The sequence below is a fragment of the Nematolebias whitei genome, chromosome 1, assembly GCF_014905685.2.
Source record: "Nematolebias whitei isolate Nwh7 chromosome 1, NemWhi1, whole genome shotgun sequence".
NCBI classification, from domain to species: domain Eukaryota; kingdom Metazoa; phylum Chordata; class Actinopteri; order Cyprinodontiformes; family Rivulidae; genus Nematolebias; species Nematolebias whitei.
Window position 1 is genome coordinate 64,253,403 of NC_056498.1, and position 25,015 is coordinate 64,278,417.

The following is a 25,015-nucleotide window of genomic DNA, read 5'->3' on the forward strand; positions in this document are numbered from 1 at the left end:
TAGTATGTCCATCCATCCATTTTCTTCTGCTTATCCGGGGTCAGGTCCCGGGGGTAGCAGCCTAAGTAGGGAGGCCCAGACTTTCCTCTTCCCAGCTCTTTGGGCCAGCTCCGCTGGGGGATTTCGAAGGTGTTCCCAAGCCAGCCGAGAAACATAGTCCCTCAAGCATGTCCTGGGTCTTCCTCTGGGTCTCCTACAGGAGGGATGTGTCCGGAACACCTCACCACGGAGGGGTCCAGGAGACATCCTAAGCAGATGCCCGAGCCACCCCAACTGGCTCCTCTCGACGTGGAGAAGCAGCGGCTCTACTCAGAGTCCCTCCCATATGATCGAGCTTCACACCCCATCTCTAAGGGTGAGCCTAGACACCCTGGGGAGAAAACTCATTTCGGCCACTTGTATTTGAGATCTCGATCTTTAGGTCACAACCCAAAGCTCATGACCATAGATGAGGGTAGGAACGTAGATCGATCGGTAAATTGAGAGCTTTGCCTTTTGACTCAGCTCTCTATTCACCATGACAGACTTGATCAGTGCCCGCTTCACTGCAGACGCTGCACCTATCCGCCTATCGATCTCACGTTCCATTTTTCCTTCATTCGTGAACAAGACCGCAAGATACTCGAACTCCTCCATTTGGGGCAGGACCTCCTCCCTGACCCGGAGAGGGCACTCTACCCTTTTCTGGCTCAAGACCATGGCCTCAGATTTGGAGGAACTGATCCTCATCCCGGCCGCGTCGCACTCGGCTGCAAACCGATCCAGTGAAAGCTGTAAAATCACAATCTGATGAAGCCAATAGGACCACATCATCTGCAAAAAGGAGAGATGCAATCCTAAGGCCACCAAAACAGATTCTCTCAACACCTTGGCTGCACCTAGAAATTCTGTCCATAAAAGTTATGAACAGAATCAGTGTCAAAGGGCAACCTTGGTGCAGTCCAACTCTCACTGGGAACAAGCCCGACTTACTGCCGGCAATGCGGACCAAGCTCTGACACCGGTCATACAGGGACTTAATTGCCAGTACTAAACCCCATACTCCCGGAGTACCCGCCACAGGGTTCCCAGAGGGACGCGGTCGAATGCCTTCTCCAAGTCCACAAAGCACATGTAGACCGGTTGGGCAAACTCCCACGCACCCTCCAGGACCATGCTGAGAGTGTAGAGCTGGTCCAGTGTTCCACGACCAGGACGAAAACCGCACTGCTCCTCCTGAATCTGAGGTTCGTCAATCCAACGGACCCTCCTCTCCAGAAGCCCCGAATAGACCTTACCAGGGAGGCTTAAGAGCGTGATCCCCCTTGTAGTTGGAACACACTCTACGGCCCCCCTTTTTGAATAAGGGACCTCCACCCTGTCTGCCAATCATGGGGAACTTCCCCCTATATCCACGCAATATTGCAGAGTCGCATAGGCCAACACAACCCTACAACATCCAGAGCCTTAAGGAACTCCGGGAAAATCTCATCCACCCCTGGGGCCCTGCCACCGAGGAGCTTTTTAACCACCTCGGTGACCTCAGCACCAGAGATTGGAGGGCCCAACCCAGAGTCCCCAGACTCCAATTCCTCAGTGGAACATGTGCTGGTGAGATTGAGGAGGTCTTCAAAATATTCTGCCCACCGACCCACGGACATCCCGAGTTGAGGTCAGCAGCACACCACCCCCACTATAAACAGTGTTGGTGGTGTACCGCTCCCCCCCCCCCCCCCCCCCCCCGAACTGCTGGATGGTGGACCAGAACTCCTCCCATGCCCGAGTTTTTACCTCAGCGACCACCCGACCACATGTCGCTTGGACTGCCGGTACCCATCAGCTGCTTCCGGGATCCCACAGGCCAAAAAGGCCCGATAACACTTCTTCTTCAGCCTGACAGCATCCCTCACCGCCGGTGTCCACCACCGGGTTTGAGGGTTGCCACCACAACAGGCACTGACAACCTTGCGGCCACAGCTCCGGTAGGCCACCTCGACAATAGAGGCATGGAACATGGCCCACTCGGACTCAATGTCCCCCACCACCCCCAGAACAGTTTTGAAGTTCTCCCAGAGGTGGGAGTTAAAGCTCCGTCTCCCAGGAGACTCTGCCAGTCGTTCCCAGCAAACCCTCACAATAAGTTTGGGCCTGCCAGGTCTGACCGGCATCCTCCCCCACCATCTGAGCCAACTCACCACCAGGTAGTGATCAGTGGACAGCTCCACCCCTCTCAACCCGAGTGTCCAAGACATGTGGCCGCAGATAAGATGAGACGTTGACAAAGTCGATCATCGAACTGCGGCTTAGGGTGTCCTGGTGCCAAGAGCACATATGGACACCCTTATGCTTGAACATGGTATTCGTTATAGACAACCCATGACAAGCACAGAAGTCCAACAACAGAACACCACTAGGGCTCAGATACGGTGGGCCGTTCCTCCCAACCACAACCCTCCAGGTCTCACTGCCATTGCCCATGTGAGCATTGAAGTCCCCCAGCTGAACAAGGGAGCCCCCAGGAGGTGCACTTTCCAGTACCCCCTCCAAGGACTCCAAAAAAGGTGGATAATCTGAACTTCCGCTTGGTGCATAAGCACAAATGACAGTCAGAACCGTCCCCCAACACATAGGCGGAGGGAGGCCACCCTCTCATTAACCGTGGCGAATCCCAACACACAGGCACCAAGATGGGGGGAATAAGTATGCCCACTCCTGCTCGGCGCCTCTCACCAGGGGCAACTCCAGAGTGGAAGAGTGTCCAACCCCTTTCAAGGAAACTGGTTCCAGAGCCAGAGTCATGCGTAGAAGTGAGTCCGACTATTTCTAGCCAGAACCTCTCAACTTCATACACCAGCTCAGGCTCCTTCCCCACCAGTGAGGTGACATTCCACGTCCCAATAGCCAGCTTCTGTAGCCGAGGATCAGACCACCAGGGTCCCTGCCCTCGGCCACCACCCATCCCGCATTGCACCCGACCCCTTTGGCCCCTCCCACAGGTGGTGAATCCATGGGAAGGGGGCCCCACGTCTCCTCTTCAGGCTGTGCCCGACCGAACTCCATGGGTAAAAGCCCAGCCACCAGGCGCTCGCCCGCATGCCCCACCTCCAGCCCTGGCTTCAGAGTGGGGCCCTGGTGACCCACGTCCGGGCGAGGGAACATCAACATCAAGTCCATTTATTTTTTCTTATCATAGGGGTGTTTGTGTATATAGTATGTATATATATATATATATATATATAGTATGTATATATATATATATATATATATATATATATATATATATATATATATATGTATATGTATATGTATATGTGTGTGTGTGTGTGTGTATATATGCCTCATATATATAATGTTTACACAATTTTGTTCCATCCACACGTACCAAATGTGGTGGAATGACAAATAAAAAATCTTGAATATGTAGTACTAGCTATATGTGTAAACTGACCACCCCTATCATTTTAGAAAACTGCTTTCTAGTTTTTAAATTGTTTAAACACAATATTGAAACAATTGAAAAGAACATATTCCATAACTGTCTGGTTCTGGGTCCAATCCCTCCACTGACTGTGATAACAACAAAGAACCATGTAAGGATGATTTGGAAACTAAGCTTCCTCTGGGTCTGACCCTACTTAAGATGGACTGATGTGAAAATGAAAATAGTCCCATGATTTCATAAATACATTTTTGAAATTTAATTTTGAAATTGTCATGAAGTGGGTGATGAACTAAATTATCATCAGAACACAATTTGGAGCTTTGCATCCATGGCAGTATAGATGCTTTATTCCACATTATTTAGATACTGTTTAGTTCTGAGGTGCCATTACTAATACATGATATATACATTTGTTTAGCAATATGTGATGCTATTAAGAACATGCTTTTTTTTCTGGACCTTGTTGACTGATTCAACAAGACACGTTGAAGTAATTTTAGTGACCTCACATTTTTTTTTTTTTAAATACATCCATCCATCCATCCATTATCTTTACCCGTTTGTTCCATTTTGGGTCACGGGGGTCGCCGGTGCCCATGTCCAGCAATCACTGTGCGAGGGGCGGGGTACACCCTGGATGGGTCGCAAGTCCATCACAGGGCCACATAGAGACAAACGAGACAAACAACCATTCACTCTCTCACTCACACCTAGGGACAATTTAGAGTTACCAATGAGCCTAACATGCATGTTTTTGGTCTGTGGGAGGAAACCGGAGTACCCGGAGAAAACCCACGCATGCACGGAGAGAACATGCAAACTCCACCCAGAAAGGCCCCTGGACCGGGGTTTGAACCAGGGACCTGCTCGCTGAGAGGCAGCAGCTCTACCAGTTGCTCCACCGTGCTGCCTTTTTAAATACATGTAAAAACTTAAAAAAAAAAAAAATCAAACATGCTCTTATCTGTGGAGCATTTATAATGTATATGAAGTAAATACATGGACATGTTTTTGATTTTAAATTCATGACAATTCATTGTTCAAAATGTTCAAAACCTTCTAGAAGCACAATTATATGCAACATATTTTCAAGCTGTTGCATCAAGGCAATGTATTGGATCATATTGAGCCAAACATTGTGAAAGCTTCGCTTTATCAATAAAACACTGAGGCTTTCTTAAATTGAATATCTGTATATACAGTACATACTGTATGTATAAACTATACATACAAGTTATGCAACATGCTCTTGTCACAGATGTAAGCCCAACTACTGACACACGAGCATATTTATGCATCACTGACTCATATTTACAGATTTTATTTTGCTAGAAAAATGATCAGATACTTGCATAGAACTCAGAAATGTCTTTGACAAGAAGTGTTTATGAAAGTGCAGTGTGCTGTCATACAAAAAGGTGATTTTCACAAATCATTTTCATTTGAAAGTAATTTTCACACAAACAAATTACATTGTGTATTTTGATAGGGCATTCTTAAAAGTTATAATGTGTACTCCTTTACTTTAGGATTGTCAATTGTACAGAAATTCCTCTCACAAATCTCACTTCCTGGCATTACAAATCAGAAATCCTTGTATAAACCACCAAGCCCTTTAATACACAAGCAGGGACCTGTCAAATGACTGATTCAGTGCTGGACCAACTACAGAAGCACTTTCAGTGTGAAGCCATGCTGTGACATCTGTGTAGTGCTGGTGACCTGCATGTTTCACCGTGAAATTGCTGCTACTGTCCAGATGATCCACTCTACCACCCCACTATCTGCAGGTTTCAGTTATAGACAGAAATGAGCAACTATGGTAGTTAAATATTGAAATATAGTGTTGGATTTACCAGAGATCACTTTCAAATGTTTTCAGTAAAGGTGATTTCTGAGGACTAGAGAACTATAGGCTCAAATATAATTTTATTTATGCACAGACACAGTGACTCCTCAGATGAGATTAGCAGTAATGTATTCCAGTTGGAGTTTTGTGTGCTAGCAAGCATGTTTTGTGTTATTTGCTGAGAAGACACAAGTTTCTGACATGAAATGAAACTTAATTAATAAAAAGTTCATTTCAATTCAAGCAATGTGTTTTTTTTTTTCTTATCAAATTAAAGACCTTTAACAAAAAACACAATCGCAATGTGGGAAATGCATAAACAATACATAAAAAAACACTGACAATTAAAAAGGGCATTTTAAAATAACTAAAATGGAACTTCATTTGTGAAATATGCTTAGACAATTTAGCTTCCATACTAAAAGTTACCATTGCATCAGTGTGACATTCTTCCATCAAAACAAAAAAACAGGAGTTCATTTTCCATATAATATTAGCATTTTCCATTTGATTGTTAAGAATAAAACTGTAAAGTATTCAAAACATTTTTTTTAAATCACATGACTGAATCATTTTAAAGCTAGATTGTGTTCAAAATGCTACACAATGGTAAATTTATTAACAGGTAAAACAACAAACGTCTCTTTGTATTTGTGATTTTCTGCTGAATATGTTGAATTTTCACCTATGTTTAGTTTAGGGACATTACTGATCAGTCCTAACTGTACTGACCTGTCAAGCAAGATACTTATTCAGAATAATCTTTGAGTTTTTATACTTGTTTTACATGCTCTGTATATTTACACATACTTATCTAGACAATCGGTTTGAACCCACAATGGAGGGGCATGCTGCTTGTCATCCCTGGCTCTCTGCATTGACCTTTGTATGATATTTAGGATGTGTACAAAGATTGCATCTTTGTGTCTGTTAGACAGCCAACTGATGCCTGCCTATCGAGCAGAGACAAGTGAAAGGTCAGCATGCCTCTAGCGTTTACAGGTTCAGGGCTCGCAGCACATTCAAAACCTGTGGCTGAAAATCAATTATGCCCTTCAGATGCATGAAAGAGCTCCACGCCTAACAGCTGTGATTCAGAAGAGGAAGGATGGGATCACAGGAGGACTGTACACTGACAGATAGACATAAATAGAGGTTGATCTATTTAACTGTGTTTGCCTAGAGGCGAGATGCCAATGTGTAGGAGAACACATTGTAAGGTTCACAGCTAACCCTTTAAATGCATGCCAATGAGTATAAATGAGTAGGCTGTGAGACCCTCTTTCACTTCTATACGTGTCTGGCAAAACATCACTTGCATTAAAGATGCCAATAAAAAAAGATGTATGCTATGAAAGCATGTCATCCTCGTAATTATGTGAAATTACAACCATGTCTGGATTGGAGAAGTGATTGGTTATAAATGGCATTAAACTCCTTAGCTGTTCTCTATAATATCCTACAGCTGAGCTGTAACCACTGGCTTGATATTAATGGACACAGAAACAATGTCTTGTGTCTCCAGACTGTGTATTTATTTCATACAAATGTTTTATATGTGGTGATTTATAGTTTGATGAAAGTAAAACACCATTTACTACACATGTGCATGGAAGTGGTTAGAGTTGTTGCCTCTTAATAGGAACGTTGCAGGATTGCCTCCTGGCCTGGAGCCTTTCTGGGTGTAAGTGTATGATCTTTTTGTGCACACGTGGGTTTCCTCCCACAGACCAAAACAAACATGTTAAGATCAGTAGTAACTCTAAACTGTCACTAGATGTGAGTGAGAGTGTGAATATTGTCTCATTTATCTCTGTGGGGCCCTGTGATGGACTTGCGACCTGTCCAGGGTGTATCCTGCTTCTCGCCTCCCTACTAGAGATGGACACCAGCTTCACTATGATCTAAAAAGGAAAAGAGGGTGAAGCAAATGGAAAGATGGATAAATAGAGCGAATTTAAAAGTGTTACTATTTCAGAGTTAGAGTATGTAGAGTTTCTTTTTTTACACTGTGGAGTTCATTCGGAGTTCATTAGGAGTTATACACACTTCCAGTGTTGGGTCGGTGTACTCCTATGAGTGTCCGTTTTTTTTGCAGTGTTACTGTAGAGTTTATGTTGAACTCATTAACACTCAAGTTGTGTATTTGTGATTGAATCTTCACAGTTCGAATTTTACGTAGTGTGCGTCAGCATTCAGCACGTCTGGGCCGTGTGTTGCAACGTACTTTGAATGCGCACGCGCCAAACAAGCAGACGGCGGTTTCGGCGGGATGTAAAACAACGTCTTTTCAGACAACAGAAACAAGTAAATGGGCATTTATGTATGTACGTTTATGTACGTTAAACTTGACCAAATTTTAGTGGCATCAGCTGACATTAGTTAAGTAAACGTACTGCTAAAGTGATGCTAAATGTCATTTTATGGAAGATGTACCAATTTATCCATGGTAGTTAAAGATTCTATTAAGGAGATTGTTAGACAAGACACTGTTACATCAATGTCCAGTGTTGTTTCAACACTGGACATTGATGTTAAATAAGTTAAATTATATTTTCAGAGTGTAAGAATTTTATACTATTCTGGTGTTACTTATTTAACCCCAATGTCCAGTGTTACTTGAACATTGGGAATTTGGACCCAAATGATCAACGAGATCGGTGTAAACTTTAATCTTAAAGTGTAAAATATACAGTTCACAATTTGCTGTGATGGAGCATCAAAAATGGGTTGATGGGAATTTTTTTGCACATTATTACCAATGGGGTAATTAGTGACGGAGCAAGGACCAGCTGAGGCAGCATGCTGCTAAATGTAGAAGTACACATTTGTTGACGCTGCATATCACATTAACAGTAAACAAGAGTATTGTTCAATAATATGTTTAAGTGTTTTTTTTTCTCCTGGTTTGATTAAAAGATAAGGTCATGTAGCAGCTGAATTTAATTTTAAAGCAAGAGTTGGGACCATTTTGCATTCCAGGCTACAGTAATAAGTGTTTCTACTCTAAAACATTGTTTCACTTCCAAACAAGATTCACTTTATTCACTGCTAATATTTACAACTAAAACGTGCAGCAACATATGCAGAAAAATGCCAGTTTTTTTTAAATCTTCTTATACTGTATACAAAGTACATTATTATACAAATGCAAGCATACATACAAATGTATTTTAAAGTCAATAATAAACAAATGTGAATTTGTGATAAAAATGCAATATGTTGACATGTTGGCTTTTTGAGTTAAAACAAAACTACTTGGATAATACAACTTTTTTTTTTGAGTGTAGAATTATTTTTTTTTTCTGTGCAGACAAGTGTTTTAATCGTAAATGGACATTAATCCACAATAAGAACCTCCATTGTCATGTACTACACATGCTGTATACTCATGTTCTGTAGAATGTTGGTAAAATGAGGAGTAACACAAAAACAAGACAACAAGACAGTAACTGGGAGAGAGATGAGCTACAAGGAAAATCTCAGGGGACACAGCAGCTTGGCTGTGAGTGAACTGAGGGGATGAGGAGGACAAACGCAAAATGACAAACTCAGAATCAGTCAGACAAAAGTCTCAAGAGATTTAGAGTAGACTTAGAAAGGGAAGTGCTGTGGGAATGTAAGCAGCAAAGACACAGACCACAGGTTTATAACAGCAGGCCGGAAAAATCGCCTCAGTACAACTGGAAGGAGAAGAGGCGGTGGTGGGTGGGATTCACATATCTGGCTCATGTTAAACAAGTGCTTAGGCAAGAAAGGCAAAAAAGAAAAAGAAAACTGCTTTTAGTGTAACCAAATCCTAAAAGTCTGCCACAATATTATGTTTAGAGTTAAAAGTAAAATTACCTTTTATTTTTTATTTTTTAGTTTTTATTAATAGGAGTTCAAAACTTGGGCAGCACGGTGGCGCAACTGGTAGAGCTGCTGCCTCTCAGCGAGCAGGTCCCTGGTTCAAACCCCGGTCCAGGGGCCTTCTGGGTGGAGTTTGCATGTTCTCTCCGTGCATGCATGGGTTTTCTCCGGGTGCTCCGGTTTCCTCCCACAGTCCAAAAACATGCATGTTAGGCTGATTGGTAACTCTAAATTGTCCCTAGGTGTGAGTGAGAGAGTGAATGGTTGTTTGTCTCGTTTGTCTCTATGTGGCCCTGTGATGGACTTGCGACCCGTCCAGGGTGTACCCCGCCCCTCGCACAGTGATTGCTGGACATGGGCACCAGCGACCCCCGTGACCCAAAATGGAATAAGTGGGTAAAGATAATGGATGGATGGAGTTCAAAACTTATTTTTTTCTTTCGGTTGTGCCCTTCATCAGGCGTCGCCACAGTGAACTAAGTCGCACGAAGAGTTAAAAAAATTCTTTATGACCCCAAAAACCTTCACTAAGATGATTAAAAATGAACAATATGAATTTTAATGCATTCCTCTGTTGACAAATAGGATGGATGGATAAAAATAAATAAAGCAGTTGATCTAAAATGCAGGAATTTTTTAATGTTTTTATGAACAGGTCTCTCTTGTAAATGAGTCCTCGAGGCTCAATGGGATTTACCTGTATAAATAAAGGTCGATTGATGAACAGATGAACAAACACTTTTCTGGTTGTACTGCACGATGAGAAAGTATCTGCTTACATTCCTTAACACAGGATTTTTTTTTGAAAAAAAAAACAAAAAAAAAAAACAAATGCATTTCTTCTGAGGTGTTGATCACTGGGAAAACATCAAACACCTTCAAAGTGATACATATTCAGACTCCATATGCATAAAACCTGATTGATCAATGTTTCAACTGCTTGAGTTTGAGCAAATAGTCGTTTTTTTCTTTTTTGCATATGGACATGGAGTGTGGTCAGAATTGTGGACAATCCTTAATCCAGTTCAAATCCCCAACTCCATTTCATTTCATTTCATTTATTAATTTATTTGACAGGGACAATGTACACAAACAGAACAGAACAAGTTTGTTATTGATGCGTTGCACAAAGAGTACAAAGTATATAGCTACAGCTAATTCACAACTCCAGTCCCTGGTTGGGCATTTCTCTGCATTAAAATACATATAATTTATCATTCAAAATACAGTAAGTTTACATACATATTCCTGCAGTTCTATATTTGCATGCCTCAAATCACGAGAAGCTTCTACCACCTCCACAGATTCCTGCAGACACTCATCATCATATCTCTCTTCAGCCCTTCAGAAAACTGCCTACTGCTATTATCAAATCTTTCAAATTTTGACTCGTCAGACCACTTCAATGGCCAAGCAGAGCAAACATCAGGTGGTTGCTCAGCCTTTTAGGTGGAGTGACAATCAATCAACAAAAGGTCCTTCATTGTGGCCCAAGATGGATTTGCCCTCAGACTGCTAATGCATATGTACATGTAGATGCATGTCCCGCATGACTTCCGATTGTTTCCTGTCAGACCAATATTTAGGATGAAATCAATATGTAGGTACCAGGCATGAATGGGTTCATCTGCACAATGCTCACCTTTTTGTTTGTTCTGATCAGTGAATACATTTAATAACAAGCAGAGTAGCAAACAGGCTTTATTTTAGCATTCAACAAAACTATAACTTACTTTAAGGTAAAAAAAATAAAAAAATAAATAAGCATTGCACTGATTAAACAAACAATTAAAGATGTAGCATTCCTTGAAGGAATGTATATCATTTGTTGATTTTAATGCCATAGTTTTAGATTAAGCTCTTCTCATGTTGAAAAATTATACCATACCATACCATACTATTTTATTTATAGAGAACTTGAAACAGCGACAAGGCCAACCAAAGTGCTGTGCAGACAGATAAACAGGCAACACACAAAGCAATACACAAAATGAGGTAAATCAGAATAAAGACATAAAAACGATGCAGATAATAAATATGACGACTAACCAGTGTGGAGCGTACAGGTTCAAAACACAGATCATCTGGTGTTGAAAGCTACTGAATAGTATCCTGATGCATGCTCAATAATCCAGGTAGAAAAATCCAAAAAAGTTCAATCTGGTCCTCTGGACATTCTACTGAATAGTAGTGGGTTTTTAAACGGGATCACCTTCTCAGAGTGGATCAACCTGTTTTGCTGCTGACAACCAAAACCAGCTGATCACATGCTCAAGAGTTATGCTCAAGAGAGTATGTTGAGGGAGTATCAGAGAAACTGAGACGTTTATTTTCTAAACGTAACGTCCCAGTGGCTTTTAAACCCCAAAATACATTACGGCAAAGACTGGTTCATCCCAAAGATCCAGTCCCCCGGCACAAACAGAGTAATGTTGTGTATGTTGTTCAGTGTCAGGAGGGCTGTGATCAGTCTTACATCGGGGAAACAAAACAGCCACTGGCCAAAAGGATGGCCCAGCACAGAAGATCAACATCATCAGGCCAGGACTCTGCGGTCTACACTCATCTCCAGGTCAGCGGTCACTCTTTCAGGGATGAAGATGTGCACATCCTGGATAGAGAGGAACGATGGTTTGAGAGAGGAGTAAAGGAGGCCATCTTTGTGAAAATAAATCGTCCATCATTAAACAGGGGTGGAGGCCTCCGGGTTCAACTGTCCCCCTCTTACAATGCTGTGATTGCTAGTATCACTCAGCCCTCTGTGAATAGTAAACAGCCATCAGTGTGCTAATGATCCATTGTTAGGTGATGGTCCTTCTTGAGCATGTGATCAGCTGGTTTTGGTCGTCAGCAGCAAAACTGGTTGATCCACTCTGAGACGGTGCTATTTAAGAGACTGAGCTGAATACAGCACCTCAGACTGAGGAAGTCTCTCGGATGAGAGACGAAACGTTTCTACATTTTTTTGTTGTTTTGCTTTGTTTTGTTTTTTTGAATGTCCAGAGGACCAGATTTAACTTTTTTAGACATTAAGTAAACAAAAACACACTGACAGGGGCAAAAACAAGTGTGTCTGCTTTTGTGGTGATAAAAACATTTCTTTTCAAAGACATTGTGTTACATCTTCCAGTAAAGCAGGTGGCGATTAGTTGCTACAATAGCAACAGCAGCATAAGCCATTTATTGTAGCCAACAATGACTGGGAGCACCTCATTTCCCTCTGACAGATGGAGAGGAGTAACCATAAAACAGGAGGAAAAAAATCATTAAGTCAGTCGAAGCCCCGCAGAGTTGTTTTAATTGTGTGCTCTAGAGCTATAGGCATAGTTCACCTGATTGCTGCTATAACTAACTGCCTTCACACAGACAGACAAGATCTTCTGTAGACATTTAGAAAGTGATTTGTGTAGGGAAGGTTACTTGGGAAAGGACAATCATGAAAGATAGAGAGGCGAGACTGAGGAGACAGTTCATCGCAGAGCAAGCAGATTGGATGCTCTCCACTGGAGAGATGCTTGTCCAGCAGGAGAGACTTCAGCACCCGGCTAACAGCTCATAATTTACAACGGACCTGCCATTGTGTGTGGCTAGCATTGTCAACGTGACACCTTGTAGAGGCCTGCGGCATGTTCTCAACCTTTTGTGTGTCTTCCCAACATTCTGCTCATTCAAAACGTTAATCAATGGCCTTTCAACAGGCGTGCTGCTGAGCCTGTGTATGTCACTGAATAAAGCTGGGAAACATGGAGAACGTGAGTGCACACACATACTGATAGGATAGAAAACATCAGGAAGACTTTTTTTTTTTTCAATGTAACCGCATGCTTTAATCTGTTTGTGGAAAAGAAACCCATACAGACATGCCCTCGGCGGGAATTAGAATGACTAAAATCGGCGACATGAGCAGAAAAACAAACCTGTGCACGACAACGCAACACCTCAAGTGTTGGCAGGTTAGGCAAGACTTCCATTCGCATAAGGACATATCAAATTGTCTAACAAAAGAGAGTCTGTCAGGACTCAACGTACAAGCCAGCATAGAAATCTAGTTAAATCAAGCTTTACAAGATCCTAATGACAACTTTATGCCAGGAAACTTTGCCATCAGTCTGGTGAGGCTCCTCTGAACACCACAGATGTCTTAACTAATGTGGCATGGTATAATATATATAAAAAAAGCAGCTATTTCTAGTATTGCTTCATTCCAGAAAATTCTTCAAAGCAACTTTTGGTGGTATTTTAATGATCTGCGTGCATTTTAATAATAAATAACCTCTTGGCCTCGTCTCAAGCCGCAGTAACATCAATAGACAAACTCCCTTCAACATATCCCACTACAGTTGTGTGTCACATTTTAGAGCAACAATTCTTAATCCTTTGCTTCTTTCTGCCATTTTAATGGTCTAAATAGTTAATATTGTCAAAACTGGCTGTTAATATATGAAGAAGCAACCCAGTTTCTTCCATTTGGAATGAAACAAATTTGTTTAACAGTGGCAATTAAAACTACATACCCTGGAGCACTTGTAAATAAACATGAATTTGCATGCTAACAAGAAAGTACGACCAAAATGGAGACAGAGTTAGTGAGTGTTGACAACAAGAGTGCAGTAATGCACAGATAGCTGTCATTATCCCAAAGCATTAAATGCATGAGAAACTTCACCGCAGTTCAAAGCAGAATGTATAATTTATCAAGGCATTAAATATTGATCTGTGACTTAGAAAGTTGAATTGAAGATGTGACCACAGATACAAAATAAAATGTGTCAAGGTGTTTATGTCCACTCCACAACCGTTTTCAGCCTCTCTAGCTTGTCTAGAAGTTCAGACAAAGTTGCTTAGAGGTGTGGGAAGAAACAGCAGCAGGCAGATGCATCAACAGCAAGTCAAGGAAACTTACGTGTACTCTTCCTCAGTGAAGATAGGGATGCGAGAGGGTTGAAGGACGGTGATCTCCACCAAAGTGCTGTTAGACTTCACTGGCTCCCCATCATCAAAGGCTATCACATACAGCTATGGAAGTGCAAGAGAACTCGTATGAACTATACAATGAAAACACAAGCGCAGAATGATCACAGTTTGGAACCGTAACACTACTCTCTACACAAAACTGTTCCTGTTCTGAAGCTCTTGACATGTTTCTATGTTATTTATTTATTTATTTTCCAGACATGTTTGGCATTCTAATGAAGACAAGAATGGGGACAGAAAAACTGGTGAGCAGCCTGCGAACCTCCTATAGACTAAGTATGAATGCAGTGATCGACATTCACAGACTGTAGGAGAGTGTGCAAGCAGGGAGTGGAAGATAAGCAGAGAGAGAGAGATAGAATAAGCATTGCAGCAGTTTTAAGAAGAAGAGTGATGGAAAAAAAAAAAGGGGTGGGGCGATGTTACAGATAACAATACAGACAACACAAGAGAGTAATGAAACAAACCCCCTGAACATACATCACCCGCCTTACTACGAGCTTGGGACTTGTTTACAAAAGGTTACGATACATACACACTGCTGCATTATACACATAGACAAGGCATTAGAAAGTCCTTTAATGACTGCAAAATCCCAGATCCAGAACCAGAACAGTGGTATAATAAAGGTCTGGCATTCCTCAAAGGAATGCATATTGTCTGCCACCTTTCATGTCAGCGTTTTAAAGTAAGAGCGGTTTATGACGATGAAGGGATGAACCTATACTCGTTATGGTCAAATCTTGTAACTTACGTTATGCCCTATCTCATGCTTGTGAGACGTATTAGTAAACAAAGTATGTGTTTTTAACGACTCTCAGCTACTACTGCACCAAATTTCAGCTCAATATTTATAAAACTAGCTCAGTTATACCCATGTTTATGTTTGCTGAGGTCATTTGAACGTGGTGGCCATTCTGAATTGGGTTGATGAGACAAGAACTTGTCATATTTACCAAGGTCATAATGTTGGCCATATTTTGACATGCCAGTGATACGTGGATGCCCCATGTTGCCCAGGGATTAGAATAATAAATGGTTGGAGTTTTTGAGATGAGTTTCCATCTGGACAGGAATTGAACAAGGAACACAAGTAAACGTTAAGAGGGGGCTGAAATGGTGTAGAGGTAGGGCAGCCAACTTGGGACCAGAAAGTCACAGGCTCAACTCCCTGCCATGCCCACATCGTGGTGTCCTTGAGCAAGACACCTAATCCCTAATTGCTCCCACATAGCTGCCCACTTCACCACCTGGTGCATGTGATGGGTTAGATGCAGAGAACTAATTTCGTCATTGTAAAGAAACATACAATGATGTCAACGCATAGCACTTTACTTTAATGTTTTAGGTGCAAGAAATTAAAGTGGGTAAGAGTTATACTTTATATATATAAAAAAAAAATGTATATATATATATATATATATATATATATATATATATATATATATATATATATATATATATACTGTATTTATGATATAATTCTCTCATCTTTACTCTCTTTATTGCTAACATTTCCTTCACAATTCCTTTCACTATAACAGGTGCTCATGTTCTTATCATGTCTTATAGTTTGACCTACTTTTTTTTGGTGAGACATGAGGAGATGGTTTAAGTTATGAATTTTCTCTTTGTAAATAAACTCAATGGAACTGATCTAAACAAATAAACAAACAAGGGGAAACTTGGATGATGGCGAGCTCTGTGAAGTCGCACTCGTGTTGACCTCATAAACAACCAGAGGCTTTTTAATTACCCAGTTTCCGTGCACTTAAAAGCTGCTCTGTTCACTGTGAAAAGTACCTTTCATTGTACTCCAGCATCTGTTTGTCGAGCAACATACAGTATACTCCTGTTGCCAAAACTCCACTTTTAACAACCACACATACTGTTTGTGGGGATAGCTTTAAACATTTGGGAGCCGAAACAAACAATTGGACCTGCAAGACAGACCACAAGCTTTGGCACTGTTCTTACAGCTGATGTGTTTACTGTCACAGCAGAAAAGAGCAAAAAAAAAAAAAAAAACGAGGTGCAGGAGATTTTTTGGAGAGATTCCTCCAGTGTATTTGGCTTAAGATTTAAAAGAGAAAAAAACTTTTTTTTTTATTTCTCCCCACTTCCTCTACATCAAACTATCAAGAAAACATCCGAACTGAAACCTTACCTCTTGCATTTGGGAAAATCATAACGAATAGGTACTCCTTCAAAATTGAGTTTGCCAATTTTGAAGTCCCACATATGGCAACGTGCATTCAAGAATACTTAAATGTATTCTGAAGGATTGAATCTTAGTTTGTCCTCAGTGTCTCCTGAGGCTTAGCATGTGCTTAAAATTGGTACAAAGGCTTAGACACTGACAATGCATGGCAGGGTTAGTCATATAAATATGGATAAATATAAATAGGCCACATCACAGTCACTGTATTCTATAGGTTTATGTAGACAACTGCATTTGATTTGTCAAAAAAACAAAAACAAAAAAAAACCCAACTCTTTAAATATCATGTTAATAATACGGGTTTTAACTTTGAGGCTGTTTATAACTATCATTATTTCATTATGAAATATTTTTTACTGTGACTTTTTCACCAGGGTAAAGCTAATCATCGAAAAACATTTCTATAACCTTTATCTGTTAGCAAATTCGAGCCAACATGGTGTGCTGCCTTGCCACCACCCCGGCTTTCATCTCATGCTCTAAATATAGTCGGTGCAGCTCAGATGGGATTCCCTGAGAGCTTCCTAAAGTAAAAAAAAAAAATCCCTTTTCTCACACAAAGTTCTTGGTGTGTGGCTTTTTAGATTGAATATCTGCATAATCTTCTAGAAAATGGCCAGCAATGATGACAACCAGGAGCAGCATTTGACTAATAATGTCACTGAAATTACAGCTACTCACTTTAAAGGTGACACTGGGCTGCTCATTCAGGTTGACCTTGGTGATGACTCTTCCAGTTTGCAGCTCTACATCAAATATACTGCCACTGTAAGGCGACCTTTCCATGTCCACTCTGTAGCGCACAAAACTTGCTGGAGTACCCTGTAAAAAAAAAAAAAAGATGTGAACAGGAGATATATTTACATTGAAACAGTTGCATTGAACACCTTTCAAAAAAAAAAAAAAAAAAAAAGAAATATCAAAGTTCATGCTCATTAATCCAGGTACAAAATCCAACTAATTTCAGTCAGGTCATTTGGATGGTTTCTTTGTTTGTTGAGACATTCCGTGCTTCATCCAAAGGACTTCATCAGTCCAAGGAGCCACAACAAACTCAGTCCCACAAGCAGCACACTCACATAGTGGGCCGACCAGTTTGATGGTGATAAGATGGTTTCTGGGGCCCACCCTCTCGCCCATCGACTCCTCTGAGGCATCCATAGCCAGAGTGATTCAAAACATCAAAGTTCTTGCTCAATAATCCAGGTAAAAAAAATCCAACGAAGTTCAGTCAGGTCATCTGGATGGTTTCTTATTTTTCTTGAGATGTTTTGTCCTTCATCCAAAAGACTAAACGTTTGACTTCATCAAACATCCTTTGATGTTTTGAACAACTTTGGCTATGGATGCCTCATAGGAGTCGATGGCCGAGAGGGCAGGCCCCAGAAACCATCTTATCACCAGTAAACTGGTTGGCCCACTATGTGAGTGTGCTGCTTGTGGGACTGAATTTGTTGTGGCTTCTCGAACTGATGACGTCCTTTGGATGAAGGACGAAACATCTCAACAAATAAAGCAACCATCCAGATGCCCTGTCTGAACTTTGTTAAAAAAACAAATAAATAAAGAAAAAGGAAATCAAATTAGCTCAGGTCATAGATGTGTTGCAATACTGTTCGATAAGAGTTATAATTTAATAAATTGTCAAAATTGACTGTTTTATCAAGCAGAAGAGATTAGCGCAATGTAAGATAATAATCCTTTTTAAAATCTCTGTTATTTGAAGAACAGTCCTAATGTGACATCGTACTCTTACTCATCCATTTCAGAAACTCTTATCTTGCCACAGCCCCCCAACCCACCCCTTTAAACCTTATGTGATTTATTAACCGTATTCCTTTTATTAAAAATATAAAAATCTATATTTATTAAATCCATCCTTTCAATCCTTTCAGTCCAGAGGAACGGACACCAGTTCATCAGTAGCAGTATGAACTTTAATTTGACCCCTTGATTAGGATTTAACGTGGATCCTGATTACTGTACTAATCATTTCTACCTCATTTCCTCTTATCCTGGTTTCATCCCTCTGGACACGAAATGAAATCTGAGGCTTTTTCTTAAGATTTTAAAGCACCTTTTTTTTTTTTTTTTTTTTTTTGCATTATGCAATGTTGCCCTCCAGGGATGAGGTACAAACCTGAAGCTAAAGAGAAATAGATCCTGTGGTAGCAGTGGATCTCTTGGGAAGCTTCCTAGCACAGATGTATTCACTGGAGGTTACAAAACTGAGTCAAACTACAAAGGGGATTCAAAAAAACAAAGAAAAATACTCATTTAAAGCTATATTTTAAAATACATTTTATTTTTTAATGATAGCAATAATAAGAAGAATAGAAACTATACATTCACAGTCAGATCTTTTCAGTAGTGGAAATAGTCATAGTTAAATGCTTTGCTTGAGACTCGGGCCCTGTTTACACGGCAACGATCCATAGAAAACAGAATTTTTTCCCCGTCTATTAACACATTTACATGAAAACATTCTAATTATAATCTCCATTTACACAGCAATGGTAGACATGAAAAATATGCAATTCCCTCGCCACGCCACAAATTGGTGCTATGCGCTTTGAAACTTGAAACTCTTAAGTGCGCATGCGTAAAAACAACAACAAAAAACATTGTAAACGTTCTAACATTTCCCTCACGAGAAAACTGCCGTAACAAAAGGCCAGTTGATATCAAAACTGAAAGCAATCTGGGGAAATTAGATGTATAGGTTTATAAGAGTCTGCAGCACAAACAATACTCTGGTGTCCGCCGTTGTCGATAGTTTCTTCTTCTGTGGATTATAGGAAGCCGTTATGTTTTGCATCATACTGCACATGAGCCAGGGATTCCCTGACAGAAAACATCTATTTTTTTCTGTTTACACGACAACGGACTGAGACGTTTTTGAACCACTCTGGAACCCATTCTCAAATTGTGCTGTTGTCAGAGAAAATATTTGCTATTTTTGTGTAAATGAACAGTACAAATGCAACGGAACTCTTCCTTTTTCACCAGCAATCATTTTTGTGTAAACAGGGCCTCAAAATGCAATCAGATTACTGAAACCAGTCAGCTTCTAGTTTTCGTTTTTTCATCTTGAATATTTACCAAACTTTTCAGACTATAAGTTGCATCTTTTTGCATAAATTAGCAAGTCCTGTGACTTATAGTCTGAAGCAACTAATTTATGTTTTGTCCCCCATATTTATAACCCAGTTTTTGGCTGAGATCTGACAATTTCATTCATTCTGGCATGGAAAAAATTGAACACTACCATTTTCAGCTGCTAGAGGGCCCTCGACCGATATGACAAGCCAAGTGTCTCATTAATAGGTAAAAGTGGCTATTAATGAGACACTTCTGGAGCTTAATTTTTACACACCGCACAGGTGAAATACAGCTTATTTGACAATTAAAGTGTTTATTTAGATCATTGAAACACTTTCTTTTTTTGTGCTGAGACATTTAGCCCTCCATCCGGAAGGCTTCATCAGGCTTCATCACTCTGAGGAAACACCAAACAAAAAAAAAACAAACGTGCTCCTCGTCTCGAGGGAGGGAGAGGGCAGGCACTGGAGGAGAGAGCGTGCCCCAGAAGCCATCTTAGCACCAACATAACTTTTTTTTTTCCACTTTGGAGTAGGCTGTTGTGGGAGAAGCAGTTTTGTTTGGTGTTTCCTCAGACTGACGAAGTCTTCCCGATGGAGGGCGAAACGTCTCAGCACAAAAAAAGAAAGCATCCAGATGAGCTGACTGAACATTTTTGGATTTTATACCTGGATTATTGAGCATGAACTTTGGTGTTATCTTGTTAAATTTCGAAGAAATGCACAGCGAGACCTCCCTCTGCGCGCTCCAGCAGCTGTGAATCAATTTTTGAAACAAAGCTTTTATTAACCATTAAAGTGCAGTTATTAAGGAAAAATTCAACTGAGACACACCTTTACTAGAATGTCCAGCAAACAAACAATAGTTTTTAGGCGCTAAACTTGTTAAATTCTTGTAAAAGTCCTCCCATGCGCGTTCCGGCAGCCACCATTTGGCAGCTGATCGTTTTTTGGCACAACACCGGCCTGCATTTCCAGGTGGTCTGTGATGACGCATAACAAACGCAACGCGTCAGCGGTGACGCATAATAAATGTGACTTATAAGGCGAAGCGACGTATTTATGTTGTTTTTCCACTTTATTAGACATAATTGGACTGATGCAACGTTTTTGGCGGTGCGACTTTTAAGGCGGAAAGTACGGTAGTTTGCTTTCAGAAACTCGTACATTTAACATGGATCTTAAACATCCAAAATAAAAAATAACAATTTTAGGTAACTGCTGTTTTCACAAACTCACTCATTTATAATGTATAAAAACGAATAAAGGACTAAGTGTTTGGTTGCAGAAACATTCTACCTCTTCTGTTAACAGATTTTTCTTCTGCTGTACTACAGTTTTTTTTTTCCTGCATGACATTTTATTCCCCGACTATGAATATTTTATGTTTACCACTCGAGTGAACTCACTTGATTATTTACAGTAAAGATTATCTAAAGAAGTTTTCACACACGCACAATTCTTCTAGAAGAGTCCAATTTTCATTAATATCAAATAGGCCACACTAACTTCCAGAATGTTTCATTGATTTATGTCTCCAAAACAACAACAGGGCCCGAGCTGAGAGCGTAGAAAAGATTCATTTCGGTGGTTTATTTTGCAAATGGATGAATGATTGATTTGACTTGTGAGAAAAAAAAAATATGACTGAGAATATGGGGAGAGACTTAAATAAATTTTAGTGAACTCGCTCTGCCGCAGTGAATCGGGACACGGGAGAAAAAGGTTTTCAGTAACAAAGAGCAGACTCCTCAGATCTAGTGCTGAAAAATAAACATTAGTCTCCATGGCAATCTCTTATTCAGGGCAATATTAACATTGATGTTACAGAGCTGAGCAGAATGACAAAATTGCATCTTCCTTTTAACAGTCACAAGTGTCATTTCTTCTGGGGTTCAGATGCTCTGAACCAATCTAATCCTCAACAGTTATTGCTTGCATACAGCATGTTACATCAAGACTTCAAGTCTGTCGTTGACGCTTCGTGTGCACAGTTTATTTATGAGTTTATGCGAAAGATAGAGCGAGCATGTGTGTGAAGTCATGTTTTGCTTGGTGTTAGCAGCAGTTTCCATAAAACTCATTCTGCTGGTAAATTATTTTGACTTTCTAGACTAAAGTCAATAAAAAAACTGAGACAGGAAATATAATCCATCTGGATCTCGACGTCTTTTCTCTCGTCTCTCACATCGACATTGTGCTTGCTGTGACAACAGTGACTTCTTATTTGAGCTCTAGCGCTGCCGGCTATTATCCATCACAAAGAAAATCCTGCATGACTTGGAGAGTGATAATGGCAAAACGAGCCAATTTCAGAGTCGCAACAACTGGAATAGGTCAAGCAGGACGAGGGAGTGTCTCCTCCTGTGAGGAAGTGAGATGTACAGCAGTCACTGTGACATTGTGAAGATGTTTGGCCACCCACAGCTACAACTGACAGACATCTGGTTTCCTCAGTGTTCATGTGCAGATGAGGGAGTACAAGCTTATTCAGCCTTGGTGAGCTCCTACCAGCAGGAGGGCCACTAATAACGCATATAGTCCAGTCATGCAGGACTTGGAGATTTTTCAGTCATGGTAGATATGTTTCTATCCCCCTCTCTTTTTAAGGAAAGTTAAAAAAAAAACAAAAAAAACATGAATATATCAAAAACTGGCATACACTAAGCAACCACAGATATCGTAGATGACTCATACAAGTGATGATATAAAATTTGACCCCCTTGCAGTTGAAGCCAGCAGAGTAAAAGGAACACACAGAGACCTGTAGCTGTAATGAGAGCATGGCCACGTTGAACACGTTGCCACTGAAAATGACTTGTTTTCTCTCAGCAACATTAAATCCTCAGGAAATGCCTTTTCATGTCGGCCACCTTTGTGTGTATACAGGGCGAGTGTTAAATACACGTTTAGAGCATGACTCATTAATTATTTCATACTCACTGTGGGGTCCTGGTCCTCAGCAAAAACAGTGGTGATGACTGTTCCTTTCTCTGCATTGGGTGCCACCAAGCCTTTATACAAGTCCTGAGCAAAGACGGGGGCGAAGTCATTCATATCCTGAAAAAAAAACAAACAGATGGACGATTAGCACCCTGGTCATATTTGTTTATCAGTCTGTTTTTATGTAAATATTGAAGGCAACAAGCAAAGTAAAAGATCAGAGTTATGATAGCAGCAAAGACACATGTTGTCAGTACCTATAAGTTAAATATTTGCGCAACAGTATGGTTAAACAAATTCATATTCTGTAACCTTTACATTCTGGTGACTAAACCCTCAAACATGAAAATTGCATTTAGTCATAATATCAATTTTGTGCAAAATGATAACCCAACATTTTCATACTGGAAGTGCAAGATGTAACACTAACAGTTAAAAAAAAAACTGTTTAAACCACCAGCCCTCTCTATTTAAAGGTTCTAGGTGGGTCAGAGTTTCAGTATAAAGCAAGGTTCAATAATCAGTAACACAAGAGCCACTGTTTGCCAACATTAAATCAAGCTGAAGCATCAGGGCCATGTGAGCAGGGTGAAGGTTAAAAGTCCCAGCAATGGAGATAAAAGCAGGACTAATTTGCCTATCCAGTGTTTTCCTCTGACTATGCTTGGGCTTGACGCCCAGTTATATTAAGAACTGCCAAAGTAGATTAGGCAGTCCATTCAAATACTTATCTTGATTTATTTTTATGGTCTGAAAAGACTAGAAAGTTGCATGCAGTGCATTAATTCAGTCCCTCTCTATTCATCCTATGTAAGTTCATGCACGAGTGTAAAATTGGAAAACCCCCTCACCAAATCAATAAATAAAGCTAGTGAAGGAGGAAGGGTGTTTTGTTATTATTGTCTAGTGCTTGTTTTATTCAAAATGAATGATTATTAGATCATTCTTATCCTAGAAATCAAAACAAACCAGCTTATTTAAACAATTTAAAATAAAAAGGATAAAAAAAAATAACATGGCAAGATGAATAAAGGCAAATGTCAAAACATTCTGTTCTAAAGAAATCATAAATAAAGTAGAAATACACTAAGTATAAAAATAGTTACCAAAATAATAACATACTACCAGTATTAAAGGTGATTGCTAACCATAAATCAATAAATACTAGATTAGACTAAATGTATATAAATAAAATGAAAAAGTTCAAAGACATATAAATAGATCAAAATGTGATTTTGATAACCTGCGGAAGGTAAAATGGGTTTCTTCATTAATTGCAGGGAGGTTTTAGAGAACTCTGTCAATCTTTTATATACATCGTATCAAAATAAAACCACAACTTTTCTGAGGCACTTAAATGTACAGCCTTTAAATTACACACACACAAAAAAAGCAAACTATTGGAACAAATCAATTTTTCATCATAAATATGCCCCATAAACTGAGCATAATAACCTCCCAGAGAGCATATTGAAAAAGGCTAATGGTGGTTTATGGCATAGAAAGGAAAAATAATCTCATTTTTGCTCCTACCTGTAATAGGACGATAAATTAGTATCAGATAAGGAGGCTGTTCAAGGTATTTTTCATATTTACTCTAAATACAGTACAAAAACACCTTGAGATACAACAGTTTAGATGCTTTTTAGCACATAAAAACATGTAATTACACATCCCCTGCATTTAATAATGTTCTCTGATTAAGTAATAAACTGCTATAAATCACCACTAAGAAAGTTTACAAAGAAACTAAATCTTTAATTTTTGTTGTTGTTTTTTCACTTCCCACTGTTCTAACCGAGCCAAGGACAACCATCATTTTACAAAGTCAGTGGTGGAGAGCAGCCTCACTGTAATAAATACACAATTTTAGTGTTTTCAAGGAGAAAATCTATGATTGTTTTTTGCATTGCAACACAGAGCTTGATCAGTTTATCTCAAATATTTCCCAGGGACCTTATGTTCTGCAATTTACTGTTGCAACATACACATAGTGTGTGTATAAAGACAAAAGCATCCATATGCACTTACCAAAGGACACATATTCATGAAGTGAATAATAGAACGCAAATTATATTCAGAACAGTAAAACAAGCACAACTCTGATTCCATCACAACTAGCTATATAGAATTTGACACTCAAACACAAAATATAAAGATAAAAGTGCACCAGAATGTCTTAAATTAAATCTCTAGAGGTACCACAAGAATAAAAAGGAAGTAAAATCAATGAAATCAAGTCTGACAGCTTGCATGAATCCATTAGGCTCATTCTAAGTCATCTTGAATGGCAGACACCAGTTTGATATCAGTGCCAGTGCAATCTCTTATCCTACCCAAACACTGTTTGTGGATGACAGCACACAGAATGCTACAAAGCCTGTCTCTATCAAAAGACAAACCGTCTATAGGCAGAAAAAAAAAACAGCTTAAAGACAGCTCAATGCCTGTCCACGCAACATTGACAACTTAATTCTCCCGACTTTGACGGGTGGACTGAATTCAAAAGCAGCGCAGTAGCCATGCTCACATTTTTTTTAAATAATCAGAGTGAAACTACATGATATTTGCTGTAATACACATGAATATTATTGCTTGGCATGTACCGTATTTTTTGGCCTATAACTCGTGTTTTTTTTTGCACAATTTGCAAT

At 40.0% G+C, this 25,015-nt stretch overlaps 1 protein-coding gene across 2 annotated transcripts in view; it reads right to left on the minus strand.

Moving 5' to 3' along the window:
- pcdh15a (protocadherin-related 15a) overlaps positions 1-25,015 on the minus strand; it is a 207,842-nt gene that overhangs the window by 56,909 nt on the left and 125,918 nt on the right. For both annotated transcript variants that reach the window (XM_037680065.1, XM_037680057.1), the window contains exons 21-23: positions 22,362-22,478; positions 16,999-17,139; positions 14,026-14,138 (exon numbers count right to left, since the gene is read on the minus strand). In XM_037680065.1, coding sequence (XP_037535993.1) covers positions 14,026-14,138; positions 16,999-17,139; positions 22,362-22,478 — 371 coding nt within the window. The remainder of the gene's footprint in view (positions 1-14,025; positions 14,139-16,998; positions 17,140-22,361; positions 22,479-25,015) is intronic.